Here is a 15,297-nt window from a genome sequence, read left to right on the forward strand (position 1 = left end):
TGACAAACGTCATAATCTGTCAAACTCCATACAAAAAACGCCGGTTATCGTCATAGTTACGGTCAAAGTTAGGTGGTGCAACAGCCTATGTCAATAAGAGTTTGAAAGCTTCGAATGTAATTCATAGGGGATGCGCGACCGCCACTGGGCCAAGATCAGCGAATTAGTCGGCGTGGAAGTAGCGCACGGTCCCGAAGCCACATTAGCTGACATGGTGGAACAAGGTGTGCACGTGTACGCGTCGCAGCTGGAAGAAATCGAGCAGTACGCCTCCAAAGAGTATTCGCTCGAGCGCGCGCTTAACAAGATGAAGGAGGAGTGGTGCGGCGTCAAGTTCGAGGTCGTGCCCTACAGGTAACAGCAGAACAGTACGGTCGGCAGGAACATCTAAATACATCAAATGACGTTAAGCTAACATCGTTACTTTCAACCAAAAGTCGGCCACTCTGGACAAACAAGCTAGCACCCATAACACAAGCATATAAGTTTCTTACTTTGGGGCTAGCTGGCGATGTGTAAAATTGTCTAAAAAAATATACATAGTAACACCCAGCCCCATCACAGAAATTAAAATTCATCATTTCAATTTCTGCCCGGCCGAGAATCGATCCCGGGACCTCTCGGAATAGTAGTCCGTTCCGAACCACTACAGCAACGGCCGACTTGTTGTGTTTGTTTCAAATTCGGCGGTAGTGCAACGTCTATACAGGGTGGAAACGATAAGTGATCTCACTCGATTATTTCTAATCTATACAAGATATCGAAAAACGTAACTGATCCTAAAAGTGCTTCACGAGCACTTTTAGAGTAGGCGCACACCGTTGATTTTTAGTTAGCCGATAGTTGTGCCCGATTTTAATTTGTATGAAGAATCGGCCAAATCGAATCGGCGTAGTGTGCGCACTCCCATACATGCCCATACTGATCAACTGCCCGACTAACTATCGGCCGACGAAAAATCAACGGTGTGCGCCTACCCTTAAACGGTACTAATTATAGTTTACAGAATAAACTGGATCTATCAAAACATTCAATGTTTCCAGCTTCCATACATTTGGTACAGCCACATAATATTAATTGATACCGTTGATAGAGCTAACGAGGCACTTTCAGGATCAGTAACTAGTTTTTTTAATATCTTGTACAGTCTAGAAATAATCGAGTGAGATCACTTATCGTTTCCACCCCGTATACGAGTACATCTTTAACTCATGTATACTACATCTAAAAGTCTGCCACTACTGAACAATGCCTCTCCCAAAATTTTCCACAACGAGCGGTCCTACACTGCCCGTAAACGGTTTCTTCCCGCAAACTTCGCCAACAGTTTTGTGCACTACGTCTCTTGGAGCGTGGTGTCCACTCGAGAACTTTTCTGGCCATCAGTTCTATGGGCTATGCGCAATGTGCCCTGCTCACTGTCACTTAAGTTTAGCAACCCTGCGGACCATGCTACTTACTTTCGTTTTCCCGCAGTTGTCACGCGTGTATTGGGAATTTTATTAAAATTAATTTAGCCTTACTATGAAACATTTAATAGAAAATATCTGACGATGATCTGGTATCCACCACCAGAGACACGGGCGTGGGCATCCTGACGGGGCTGGACGACATCCAGCAGCAGCTGGACGACCACATCCTCAAGTCGCAGACCATGCGCGGCTCGCCCTACGTCAAGGCCTTCGAGGCAGACATGGTGGCCTGGGAGGAGAAGCTGATCAGCATGCAGGATATCCTGGACCAGTGGCTGCAGGTCTTTGTCTTATCAAATAGGAATGACGGAGTTTAGAAGTATGTTCTTATGCATGCGTATTGCCACGTGACTACTGTATGCGCGGCTCGCCCTACGTCATGTATCGTGCAAGCTCATCAGCATGCAGGATATCCTGGACCAGTGACTGCAGGCCTTTGTCTTCTCTAATAAAGCCCGGTCTGTGAGAACGTAGAATTTTGTCCAATGACCCCTAGCTACCCATCCTTATCGCTCGCGGGTAATTATATTGCTGTCGCGACTGTGCGACTGGCACCCGCAGTGAGTGTGCGAGCGCGACAGCAACATAATTACGTGCGAGCGACAAGGATGGGCAGCTTGGGGTCATTGGACGGGATTCTACGTGCTCACGGACCAGCCTTTAGTAATGATGAAGTTCAGAAGTATGTTCTTATGCATGCATATTGCCGCGTGACTAATGTATGTGCTGCTCGCCCTACGTCATGCATCGTGCAATCTCATCAGCATGCGGGATATCCTGAACCATTGGTTGCAGGTCTTTGTCTTCTCTACTAGTAATGACGGAGTTTAGAAGTATGTTCTTATGCATGCATATTGCCGCGTGACTAATGTATGCGCTGCTTGCCCTACGTCATGCATCGTGCAAGCTCATCAGCATGCAGGATATCCTGGACCAGTGGCTGCAGGTCTTTGTCTTATCAAATAGTAATGACGAAATTTAGAAGTAAATTCTTACGCAGGTATAAGTATTGCCACGTGACAAATGTATGCGCGGCTCGCCCTTCGTGAAGGACTTCGAGGCCGATTGTTGATGACGGCCACTGTTGTCGTGTGCCCAAAAAATTTTGAGGCTTCTCGGCTATACACTGAGATAGCGCCGCATTGACACTGCGCGGGCACTGGCAAGACGACGACGCTCGAAAGATGCTAGTGTGGGGGTTTGATGTATTTTTATGCATATTATACGTGACAAAATATTTTTAACGCAGTCTGCAAGCGCGACGTCTCCGTGGTTTTTTACAAACAATGCTCGCGCTGCGCACGCAACGCTACGTGTCACTAATGTCTATGACACGTAGCGTCCCGCTACCTCTGCCGGTTTCGTGCCCGCACTCACTGTCACAGAGTCAATTCAATCAAAATTTTATCATAACTTCTTCGCTCGTGTGCCACAGTGCCAAGCGACATGGATGTACCTGGAGCCGATATTCTCTTCCGAGGACATCATGCGTCAGATGCCGACCGAAGCACGCAACTTCCGCGACGTGGACAAGGAGTGGCGAAGCATCATGGGCGCGACCCAGAAGGAGCCGCTGGTGCTGCCCGCCACCGACTACCCGGGGCTGCTGAAGAAGCTGCGCTACAACAACGCGCTGCTCGACGACATCCAGCGCGGGCTCAACGACTACCTCGAGAAGAAGCGGCTGTTCTTCCCCAGGTCAGACTTAAAGGCTTCCACAGACCAAACGCGGGTCAGAAGCAGTGCGGGTCAGTTGCAGCGCGGCAGTAGGCACACTGAATGCAGCGCAGTTTCAAAGCAGTTGCAACGCGGGTGGTTGTCAAAACGCGCTGCTACCGCCCTGCGTCCGGTGTGTCATGCTAGTATGGCCGCCATAGTAATACAACAGCGCGCCGCCTGGTTTGTCGTTCGGCAGTTGCAATGTGGCGCGGTTGGAGCGGGGGCCCGCGTTCAAATTTGGTGTGACAAACTTCAAAGAGTTTCTTGTATTCTTGCGCAGGCCCGCATTCAAACTGCGCTGCTACTGCCCCGCATTTGTTCTGCCCAAGCCAGACGTATGTACGAGTTCAAAAGAATTATTATTTACTTCAGAAGAATCGAGCGTGACCAAGTCGACTCGAAAAGCAGGACTATGCGAGACTATACTTGACAATTTCATTCGTTCGTTTCAGCCAAATGACGTCCACTACTGGAAAAAGGATGAAAGACTTGGATGAGGCTCAAGGATTTCCACAACACACTCACTTTATTTTTACTTATGTGACGCATGGTGTATGTATTATGTCTGTCTAATCAAAATGATTGTTTTGTGGACTGCTTTACATAAGCGCAAAATGAGTCAAAAAACCGACTTCAACCCTTATCTGCCAATTAGGGTTTTCGCGATTGAAAAATCCACCAGATGGCAATACGTAGACGCGAGGTCCAAATGCTGCATGATTGGTGGATTTTGACATGACATTGACAGATAATATGTCCAAATGCTGCATGATTGGTGGATTTTGACATGACATTGACAGATAATATGTCAAAATCCACCAATCATGCAGCATTTGGACCTCCCGTCTACGTATTGCCATCTGGCGGATTTTTCAATAGCGAAAACCCTCATTGCATTTGGACTATAATTTCTTTCTTTCGGTTCCTATAGATTCTTCTTCTTGTCGAACGACGAGCTTCTCGAGATTCTGTCGGAGACAAAGGACCCGATGAAGGTGCAGCCTCACCTGAAGAAGTGCTTCGAGGGCATCTACACGCTGGAGTTCAACGCCAACAAGGAGATCGTGGGCATGGCCTCCGCTGAGGGCGAGATTGTGAAGCTGTCCACCAGCATACAGCCGGCAGATGCCAAGGTAAAGTAATAAAGTTTTGTTTACTGTTGCGTGTGTATTTAGGTCCACCATACACGGACCGCTCTTGCCATCATAGTGAATTAACCGTGCTACCAACCGCCCGAAGCAGTCACAACTGGAGCGGTTCCATGTAACAGTCGCAGTTTGAAACTGTCGATACTAACTGCTTGAAGCTATCCATGTATGGCGGGCCTTACTGAAGACATAGCGTGCGTGGCAATATTGGCTGTTGCTTTTTGCGAAGGAAACCGCTACTTTGCTTATGGTTTTGAGTGGATTAAAATTACTATTTCTTAAAAAGAGCTTGAACTTTAGTTGTTAGATTGATCTGCTGATATCATATATCTGCTGAATTCATTTTAATTTTCATACAAATCTGATTTTATAAATTTTATTTTGTATGAACACAAAAAAAATTAAAATGATGATATCAAATTTCTGACTTCACCATACCATTTATATGCATATGTTAACATGGGCTAGTGCCGGCTCATATACCCATTTACCTAACACCCTGTATATCACCTTAATAGAGTTGTGTTAGGGCTGGCGCTTTTACAGAATTACTTCCTGAAACACCAGTCTGTATCTACTTTCATCAAATAAAATCATTTTTATTTGCGAACATGGGCTTACATACAGTAAGTTCGGTCGTCCGTTCGTTTCAGCCAAATGACGTCCACTTTTGGACAAAGGCCTCCCCCAAGGTTTTCAACAATGAAAGGTCCTGCGCTGCCCGCATCCAGGCTCTTCCCGCGACCTTTACCAGATCGTCGGTCCACCTAGTAGCCCATGATCGCCACTCGAGAACTTTTCTGCCTCAACGGCTATCGTCTCTACGAGCTATGTGCCCCGCCCACTGCCACTTGATATCTCGGGCTATGCTTGGAGTTTCCCTGCGTCATCGAATCAGAAATGAGGAGATCCGCGGGAGAACCAAAGTGACCTACATAGCCCGCAGAATTGATAAAATCATACAGTAGGTGTTACAAGTTTTTTAGTATCTCCAATTCTCCATTTCCCACCTTTTTGGATCGTCTGATTCTACTTGTTGTCCAGGGCATGGTGGAGCGCTGGCTGCAGCAATTAGAGCAGCAGATGATCGTGAGCCTGCGCGACGTGGCCTCAGAGGCCATCGCGGCGTACCCGCTGACGCGGCGCGAGGACTGGGTGCTGGTGTGGCCCGGCCAGATCGTGCAGGCCGGCTCCTGCGTGCAATACACCACCGAGGTACGTCAGCGTCAAATAGATCGAAGCGTCTTTTTACAAGCTTTTTATTACTTTCACATGTCTGGTGTCTGTCGTCAAATCTTGCAACTTAAAATTGACCCACTTCCCGGTTTTCTATTGAGCTGGAATTTTTATTATTATTATTACAAGCTTTATATTGACTTCACTTGTTAGTATGTGTGGGACAAATCTTGCAACTGAATTTAAGACCAGTTCTTCTCAACCGATTGAGCTGAAATTTGGTACACTTATGTAAGTACGATGACAATGCAATATTATGGTACCTTTGAGCTGGCCTGATGATGGAGTCGGGAGGTGGCCATAGGAACTCCTAAACAAAACGGCGGAAACTCATCGAGTTTGGGTTCGTTGGATTTGTCTTTTCGAGCACTTTAGTGTTAGATAATGTCCAGCGTCCTGAGATTAAGATATATAACTAAAAAGTGTAAAATAAAATAATAATAAAAATAAACTTTTTTAAAACAAGCTTTTATTCTTAATCCATTTCAAATGACTCAATACTTTATTGCTTCATCACATTAGTATTTAGGTCTTACAATTCAAGCAGATCAATGTGGATCCAGTTAGGGCACAGCAACCTTTGGAAGGAGGCAGAACTTTCTCAGTAGTTTATATAAATTGATTTTAACCGACTGACTTCAAAGAGGTCACAACAAAATCATGACAGTTTCTATGTCATATCTGCATACATATTTTTGAACATCCTGACAGCTTATATAAAATTGAGAACAGTTTTGGTAACATATATTGACTACTTTGGGTGCCTCAAACAATATGCTTACTTTGACTGGTTACATTAATATGAAATATTGAATATCAGATCATTTTCGCTATCTTATATGCTTCGAACTATCTGACTACGTTAATATGGATCCTGCTTGATGAATGAGCTATTGGGATAAGTTGACCACGACTTTAATATCCTTGATTTGTTTCTACTTGGTTACTGGTTGATATCCAGCGCGGTTACTTCCCAAAATACTTCTCACGCAACGTGAGATGCTCGCATTAGCAGTTCGACAGTGGCATATAGACCGTATTTTACAAGAAAAGATTCTAAGACCCAGTTTCCACCAAGGCGGAGCGAAGAAATAATAAAAAATTCTGATTGAATGAGATTCATCATCATCATCAACAGCCCTTTACACTCCACTGCTGGACTATGAGCCGAGGGTTTTGCCATAATCCCTACGCTTGGCAGGCAGGTTGGAGATCACAGTTTAAAAGATTGATGTTTTTCAGTGAGTCGAGCGCTGTTGCCCGTTCTCTGTTTGATGTGTCGCCTCTTACGACACCCCCGGGAAGAGAAGGGGTTGGTGACGAATGTATTCTACTCTGTCGTCACCCCACGTCTTTGAATGAGGATTGAATGAAATTGATAATTCAAAACATTTCTCCGCACCGCTCCACCTTGGTGGAAACCGGGTCTAAGGGACATGCTGGTTAGGTAGATTTTTAACTTAATTATACAATTTTTACGATTTTTTTAGTTTTTTGTATGACAATTCACTTTAATTGCAACTATGCGCTAAGGTTATAGTTTGATTTGTATCTATGCGTGTGTGCAGGCCATCGAAGCGATCGAGACGCAAAGCCTGCCCGAACTCGTCGAGCGCAGCACGGCGCAGATCACGGGCCTGGTGTACCTGGTGCAGGGCGAGCTGGAGCCCGGCAACCGCATCACCGTCGAGGCGCTCATCGTGCTCGACGTGCACGGTGCGTGTCTCGTGTCCTCGTGCTAGAGCGAGCGACGAGCTAGCGGACGAAGCACGGCAGATCACGGCCTGGTGTACCTGGTGCAGGGCGAGCTGGAGCCCGGCAACCGCATCACCGTCGAGGCGCTCATCGTGCTCGACGTGCACGGTGCGTGTCTCGTGTCCTCGTGCTAGAGCGAGCGACGAGCTAGCGGACGAAGCACGGCAGATCACGGCCTGGTGTACCTGGTGCAGGGCGAGCTGGAGCCCGGCAACCGCATCACCGTCGAGGCGCTCGTCATCAAGCATTTCGTCTAAGACGTCTTGCAGACACTCCAAGCACCATTTTGATTAAATTATTCGTTGTTTGAATACACTTCAGTCATTTTTGTATTATTTATAACGTGATTTGTGTTTGATGGATTTCTCAGTTATTTACAAGTGTCAAAAAGACATTTTAAAGACAATAGATTGCAATAGATATTTAAAAATACAATAAAAAGTAAAAAAGTCTACATCGCCATCGCCAACAAGTGATGTGCATGCGTTACGATAATTAGTGGTGTGTTTAACACATTGTCGATAAAATAAAATACTCAAGATTAAAAAAAAAAAATTTCGGGCATTATTTTTTTACGGATTTGTGTTCAGTATCAGTAATATAGTAACCTCTGTAAATATGGCAAGAATGCAAAGTAACACCCTGTATTGTATAGTTTAGAAATTATTGAGTGAGATCACTTATCGTTTCCACCCTGTATAGTAGAAAAGCGTTTATTTTGCCAGTCCAGGCAATCTGGGCTTTTATTGACTCCAGTTTCTTCTCGCTTTTTTCGGCCTAATGAAACTGGTGGAGGAGTTACCTTTATAACGATTACGGTTTCGCCTGAGCATATGGAAATATGATTCGTGTCCCGAGGCAGATAACTATCAATATCTAGTTCTTAGAAAGGTCTCTGCACATTTTGGGCTTATTATCAGAGGTATGTTTGCTTTGCTATACGGAATTACGTCATAATTACGTAGAACACAGGCCATGCATCGGTCCGTATCTCATAAAAAGTCGCACGTCAGCAAACCCTTCTGTTCTCTCTCCAGGTCGTTCTATCCTAGAAGAGATGGTCAGCAAGAATGTACAAGACATAACGGACTTCAACTGGATCTCACAGCTGCGCTACTACTTCCGCGGCGACAAGATGTCGTGCTCCATGATCACTACGGAAGTGGAATACGGGTTTGAGTACCTGGGCAATATCGGCCGATTGGTTGCTACGCCGCTTACTGATCGCTGCTTCAGGTAACGTTGGATGGCCATTGATAAAATAATTTAAATAGTTAACATTCAATGGTCCAAAAAACTTATGAAGGTAGAGGGTGGGTCTTTCCAATCAGCTGAAGAAAAAAATAACTACAAAACTTGTCTTCTGATTCATTGAAGTATTCTTTTAGCAAACTTCACACACACACACACACACACACACACACACACACACACACAAACACAAAGCTTATTAGTGTATATATGAATGAACATCAAACGTATCTTATACATTCACTATGTAATTCTGTTCGATTTTTTGTGTGAGTAAAATAAAGATTTATTTATTATTTTAGCGAACTTGAAATTGTGAATTAATGGTAATAATCCTCTGAAGGAGAACCAAAGTAACCGACATAGCTCGCAGAATTGCTAAAATCAAGTGGCAGTGGGCGGGGCACATAGCTCGTAGAGACGATGGCCGTTGGGGCAGGAAAGTTCTCGAGTGGCGACCACGGGCTGGAAGTCGTAGCGTGGGCAGGCCTCCTACTAGGTGGACCGACGATCTGGTAAAGGTCGCGGGAAGAGCCTGGATGCGGGCAGCGCAGGACCGTTCATTGTGGAAAACCTTGGGGGAGGCCTTTGTCCGGCAGTGGACGTCATTTGGCTGAAAAGAAGAATCCTCTGAAGACTACCGTATTTGTGCTCAATAGTTGGCCCTATTGACGCCAACTTGGTAAATGGAACTATCGCATTTGGCCCTCTTTTGGCTTCAGTGCCCACCAGTTGGCGCTATTTTCTTAGTCACTAGTGAGTAACAAGACTTTATTGGTCATTGTAACGTGAGTAACGAGACCTTGTTGGTCATTGTAACAAAATAGCATTGGCGCCTGTCGGCGAGCGCAAATACATTAGCCTTCATAATGCTGGACTCTAGGTAACATTTTGAATAAGTTTCGGATGCCGTAGAATATTTACTTTTTTATTCTACAGAACCCTAATGAGCGCGCTCAAGTTGAATCTTGGCGGCGCGCCTGAGGGCCCGGCGGGCACGGGAAAGACGGAGACCACCAAGGACCTGGCCAAGGCGGTCGCCAAGAAGTGCGTCGTCTTCAACTGCTCTGACGGCCTGGACTACAAGGCGCTTGGCAAGTTCTTCAAGGTATGACTATACTATAAATTAAAGTTGGCTTTTTTGGAAAATGGCTTGTTCGGGAGACTGAAAGTCATAGAACTGCTATCTTGCTAGACGATTCTTGAAGACCCTCGAAAGCTCAGAATGGCTCAGTAGCGGTGATATAATAGCCTATGGATTAGCAAGCTAAGTAGGGCACAAAGCATGCAAAACTGACGACTGATGGGGCAGCAAGGATCTGGCATGGAGGCCAAGTACAAGTGCTGCATAGGACGTCCACTCTTAAGGTGGTCAAATAACCTCGTAAAGGTTGCAGGAATGCGCTGGATTCAGACCGTTGCCAACTGTCAAATCTAGGCATCTTTGGGGGAGGCCTATGGCCTATGTTCATCCTGTGACTGAAATGATGATCGATGGGGCAGCGAGGTTCTGGAACGGAGACCATGTACCGGCAAGTTCAGCATAGGATGTCCACCCTTAAATGACTTCGTAAGGGTTGCAGGAATGCGCTGAATTCAGACCGTTGTCAACTGCCAAATCTAGGCATCTTTGGGGGAGGCCTATGGCCTATGTTCATCCTGTGACTGAAATGATGATCGATGGGGCAGCGAGGTTCTGGAATGGAGACCATGTACCGGCAAGTGTACAGCATAGGATGTCCACCCTTAAATGACTTCGTTAAGGTTGCAGGAATGCGCTGGATACAGACCGCTGCCAACTGCCCAATCTGGACATTATTGGGAGAGGCCTATGGTCAGCAGCAGGGATATTATGAATATCCGTAACCGTAACTTTCGGATATCCGTTATAAAAAAATATCCGAAACTGTAACCGTAACCGATTCAAAAGTTTCGGATAGTTTCGGATGTAGGCAGTTTAAATAGTTTTTTGTATAGCATTAATGTAAAGGCATGTGACGCGCCCCGCGACGCATCGACAGCCCTAGCACCGAGCACGGAGATTTTGACAACCCTACGGCTGCGCGGCCGCACGCCGCACGGACCGAGCTAATATATGAGACGGCGGCGACCGCGGGCGCCTAGCATTCGCTCGGGAGCCATCGCAACAACCAGACGATCGCGCGCGCGTCTACGGTTAATTGCGCAAGAGTCCCTAGCGAATAGCTACCCTCACTGTTCCCACTAACCTGGCTCGATAGGACTTTCTGCTCGCGCGGTTTCCGCGACACGAGCGAACCATCGCTGCCTGTATTCACATCCAAATCCCTACCGAGTGCATGCTTTACTCAATCCCGACCTGCGGTAGCAATCCCGCTGCCACCCTTCCTGTAATTCCTCCCCACTCGCCACGTAGGTCCCAAGCCTTTTACCTTCGGTGCACGAATCCCCACTTCGTTGACCTCGGTTACCGATTTGGGAGCGAACCGTCCTACCCCCCTAGTTTATAAGTATCCAAACTAACACTCGCTAAACCTCGCACAGGGCGCCGCCCCTCTCGCGGATACGTAAACTAGTCTCGGGACGCGAACCGGGCGCGTCGCTATCCCTCTTGTCTCAGTGAAACTAGAATAAGTAAACTATTGTGGAACCTGAATTATAAGTGCCATTGTGTTATTGATTGTGCGTTTCCTTGGTCGAATATCCCTGTAGGCATCCTGGATAGGTACACATCCCTCATCGCAGAAGGCGAACTGGGACTTAGTACTAAACAGCGGGGTGTCAGACTGAGCTAGCTAAGACGCCCCGTTGCAGGCATAACAGCCTGATTTATCTTTATAATGCTATCTAGTATCAATTTTTATTACTTTTTATTCGATGTAAAGTGTGCGGCCATGAATGAACCGTGTTGGACAACTATTGCAAATTGCATTCTAAAGCACAGATATCCGTAACCGTAACCGAAACTTTCGGATATCCGAAATTAAAAAAACATCCGTAACCGAAACCGGTATAATATTATTCATATATCCGTTACCGTATCCGTAACCGAAACCACATATCCATAACATCCCTAGATCAGTCCATCCTGTTAATGAAATGATGATTTCATTACATTTCACCAATCGCTAGGGTCTAGCCCAATCGGGCGCGTGGGCGTGCTTCGACGAGTTCAACCGGATCGACCTGGAAGTGCTGTCGGTGGTGGCGCAGCAGATACTGTCCATCCAGCTGGCCATCCTGCGCCGCGAGAAGCGCTTCGTTTTCGAGGGCACGGAGATCAGCCTCAACCCTACTTGCTCCGTCTTTATTACTATGAATCCTGGGTGAGGAGGTTTTGCTACAAAGTAACTAATGTTTTCAATGAGGGCTAGAGATTTTAGCGCTTACCAGTTGGCACCACTACACAGGGTGTTAGGTAAATGGGTATATGAGCAGACACTAGCCCATGTTAACATGGTCATATAAATGGTATGGTGAAGTCATAAAATGATATCTTCATTTTAATTATTTTAATTTTCATACAAATCGGATTTTATAAAATTTATTTTTTATGAAAATTAAAAAAAAACATGTTAACATGGGCTAGTGTCGGCTCATATACCCATTTACCTAACACCCTGTAGAGTAAGGTCACTGTAAGGCACTGGTGAGTGCTGAAGCGATAGAAGGACTATCGCATTTGCACTCACCAGGATGGCGCCACTACGCTACAGCGTAGGATCATTTCAATCGCCAGTGATGCGAACTGTTAATGATAGCCCCTCATTGATATTACTAATTTCGTAAAGGTTCATCCAGTGTTGTAGCTCAGTTGGAAGAGCAGTCGCCCGGCAAGCGGAAGGTCGTGGGTTCAATTCCCGCCTTAGGCAGTTCGATTTTTTCAAGTTATTTATAATTTTCTAATTTCGTAAAGTTCAAAATTCGTTTTTCAACTGTGGCAGGATGTTGGCAATCGATGAATTAATGATCTTGTTACCCAGTTACGCCGGACGTACGGAGCTCCCGGACAACCTCAAAGTGCTGTTCCGGACGGTGGCCATGATGGTGCCGGACTACGCCATGATCGGCGAGATCACGCTCTACTCCAACGGCTTCGTCTGCGCCGGCCCGTGAGTTGCTTTTACTGTGTATACTATATTTAACTACCTTGTTTAATATACCACGCAATTTTGTATACCCATTATACACTATACAATCGAATGTACCTACTACTGCTATTTCTATTTATTTATATTAACCGGCAGACAGTGGTGACTGAGTTTGTTGCGGCGCTTCTTCTCAGCACTTGCCAAATGTTGGTCTCGAAGCGCGTAAAAAGATTATGAGACATGTAGAGGCTCCTTAAGAGCAAAATGACGATTTGTAAGAACTATTTATTAGTCTAAACAAATAAAGAAATTTTGACTTTGACTTTGACTTTAATTAGTCTTAGAATAAAATTGACAATTATGTGTAGTTTAATCAAGAATATTAACTTTTTGTGTATGATCTAGGTTCACGTTCTTCTACAATCAAGACAATGGAATCGTTTCTCCCTACCTTGAGCCCAGTTTCCACCAAAGCGGAGTGGAGAAGAGAGATGTGTCGGGCGGACTTATTTTTCTATAGAATTTGACAGCGGTGGCAGCGCGGTGCGGAGCGAATAGGAGATTTGGAAATAATATAATCTCAGTGATTATTCAAAACTCATTTACGCTCTACTCCGCCTCGGTGAAAACCGGGCCTTATTTGGTTGATACATACATACTGAAGCAACATCGTTGTGTCCTATCCAGGCTAGCGCGCAAGATCGTGCAAGCATACAAGTTATGTTCGGAACAGCTGTCATCTCAAAACCACTACGACTACGGCATGCGAGCCGTCAAATCCGTGCTGCTGGCCTCCGGCGCGCTCAAGAAAAACTACCCCGAGAAGGTAGGTGGTAGGTCGTGGTAGGTCGTGGAAGGTGTATTATACCATTGATGAATTTTGTAATGATTCTTTAGGTTAAGTTTTGACATCATTTGAAATTGTATACTTTATGACATTAGCTATTATTTTGTTGTATTTAATAATTAGAAAGACTGACTGACTGCATTGCATCATAGTGGAACCTACTAACCCCTAACAACTTTGTACCTATGATAATGACGAATAAATTTCATTTTCATTTTCAAGGACGAGGCGCAGCTCGTGCTGCGGGCCATCATCGACGTCAACATGCCCAAGTTCCTGTCGCAGGTGAGAGCTCGCAACAGCAATTTCTTAACTGTTGATGATGGTACGGGCTCCTTCTTCTTTGCCTGCTGGCCCATTACCATTTTATTTGGGGTTGGCCATCCGTGTCATACGTCTCTAGGCGGCTCGGTCCTGGGTTGTGATGGTACGAGCTCCTAAAGCCACCAAAAGTGACAAGCTGGAGCGAAGAGACGCTACGTACACGATGAGCTCGGAGTAACTTTGGTACGTGACCGCTGCAAACTATAGTCTGGTCCGTGAGCACGTAGAATTTTGTCCAATGACCCCTAGCTACCCATCCTTATCGCTCGCGCGTAATTATATTGCTATCGCGCTCGCTCACTCACTGTGGGTGCCAGTCGCACAGTCGCGACAGCAATATAATTACGCGCGAGCGATAAGGATGGGTAGCTAGGGGTCATTGGACAAAATTCTACGTGCTCACGGACCGGGCTTTAGCTGTGCTTAGAGCAGCTATGGCACAAACAAAACCGTTGCGTAAATGGTTTGCTCTGAGCAGCTGTGGCGCGTAAATGCTGTGACTTTGGAAGGCGCGTGGTGTAGGCAACTTGACCGCCAAGAGATGTCTTGGACAAATTAAATACTGTGGAACATCACGCTCTGCAGCTTACGTGAAATATCTTAGACACATTTAAAGGTACGCCCGCTCAGAGCGGGAGCTATCAGTGACGTCGCTCGGACCCGACGGGGCGCTAAACAAAAGCGCACGCGCAGCCATGTTGCGTGCGGTCGAGGAGGCGTGGCTTAAGACAAAAGCGCACACGCATTCATATTGTGCGTAGGCGGAGCGCAGGCCGGCGCGCTGTCGTAGCTATGCGTAGATGGTGAAATCGCCTGATCATCATGCCACTTTAGGCGCTGGCGTAAGATGATGAGCGGTAGCGGAAGAGGTAGCGGATCAGTACGCTACAAGTATATTCCGTGACTCCTAAATACTTAGCAAACATTACACTGAAGTTTTTAAAGTTTTACAGAGTGATTTTTTTCAAGTGAGAAACGTTTGAAATATCTGTTACATTTCTTCTTCAGGACGTGCCTTTATTCGCGGGTATCTATTCCGATCTGTTCCCTGGAGTGGAGATCCCTCAACCGGATCGCGCCGAGCTGCTTAAGTGCATCAATAAGGACCTGGAAAAACGCAACTTGCAGCCAACTGACTGGTATCTGGAGAAGATTATACAAGTGAGTTTTATTCGTTTATTGATTGCAAAAAGTTATTTATTTATTTATTTATCGTTACTTATTACTGTCATAACATTGGCTGAGGACATCCTATGTGCTCGCTCACCCCTTTGGAATTTACGCTGGAACTCCATTCGCGAAATTCTAGCCATCTTCCATTAGAAACACATCACCATAGCATTCCTTTCCGATTTGCGCGCTGTCTAAAATAAGAAATACAAAAGTGTTCGTACGAGCCTGACATTAGTGACTTTGATAATATTGTGATTTTACTCACTCATTTGCCTGAAACGAACGAACGAACGAACTCACTC

At 45.7% G+C, this 15,297-nt stretch overlaps 1 protein-coding gene across 1 annotated transcript in view; it reads left to right on the forward strand.

Annotated features, from left to right (window-relative positions):
• The window catches only part of Dnah3 (dynein heavy chain 3, axonemal), an 88,960-nt gene that overhangs the window by 19,067 nt on the left and 54,596 nt on the right, over positions 1–15,297 (forward strand). Inside the window, exons 10-22 of the mRNA XM_028314977.1 lie at positions 128–354; positions 1,576–1,753; positions 2,908–3,170; positions 4,123–4,324; positions 5,384–5,554; positions 7,144–7,291; positions 8,368–8,566; positions 9,521–9,689; positions 11,693–11,886; positions 12,544–12,672; positions 13,339–13,477; positions 13,721–13,783; positions 14,831–14,983. Coding sequence (XP_028170778.1) covers positions 128–354; positions 1,576–1,753; positions 2,908–3,170; positions 4,123–4,324; positions 5,384–5,554; positions 7,144–7,291; positions 8,368–8,566; positions 9,521–9,689; positions 11,693–11,886; positions 12,544–12,672; positions 13,339–13,477; positions 13,721–13,783; positions 14,831–14,983 — 2,235 coding nt within the window. The remainder of the gene's footprint in view (positions 1–127; positions 355–1,575; positions 1,754–2,907; positions 3,171–4,122; positions 4,325–5,383; positions 5,555–7,143; positions 7,292–8,367; positions 8,567–9,520; positions 9,690–11,692; positions 11,887–12,543; positions 12,673–13,338; positions 13,478–13,720; positions 13,784–14,830; positions 14,984–15,297) is intronic.

The sequence above is a fragment of the Ostrinia furnacalis genome, unplaced genomic scaffold (assembly GCF_004193835.3).
Source record: "Ostrinia furnacalis isolate ACB-3 unplaced genomic scaffold, ASM419383v2 OfSCF4936, whole genome shotgun sequence".
NCBI lineage: Eukaryota > Metazoa > Arthropoda > Insecta > Lepidoptera > Crambidae > Ostrinia > Ostrinia furnacalis.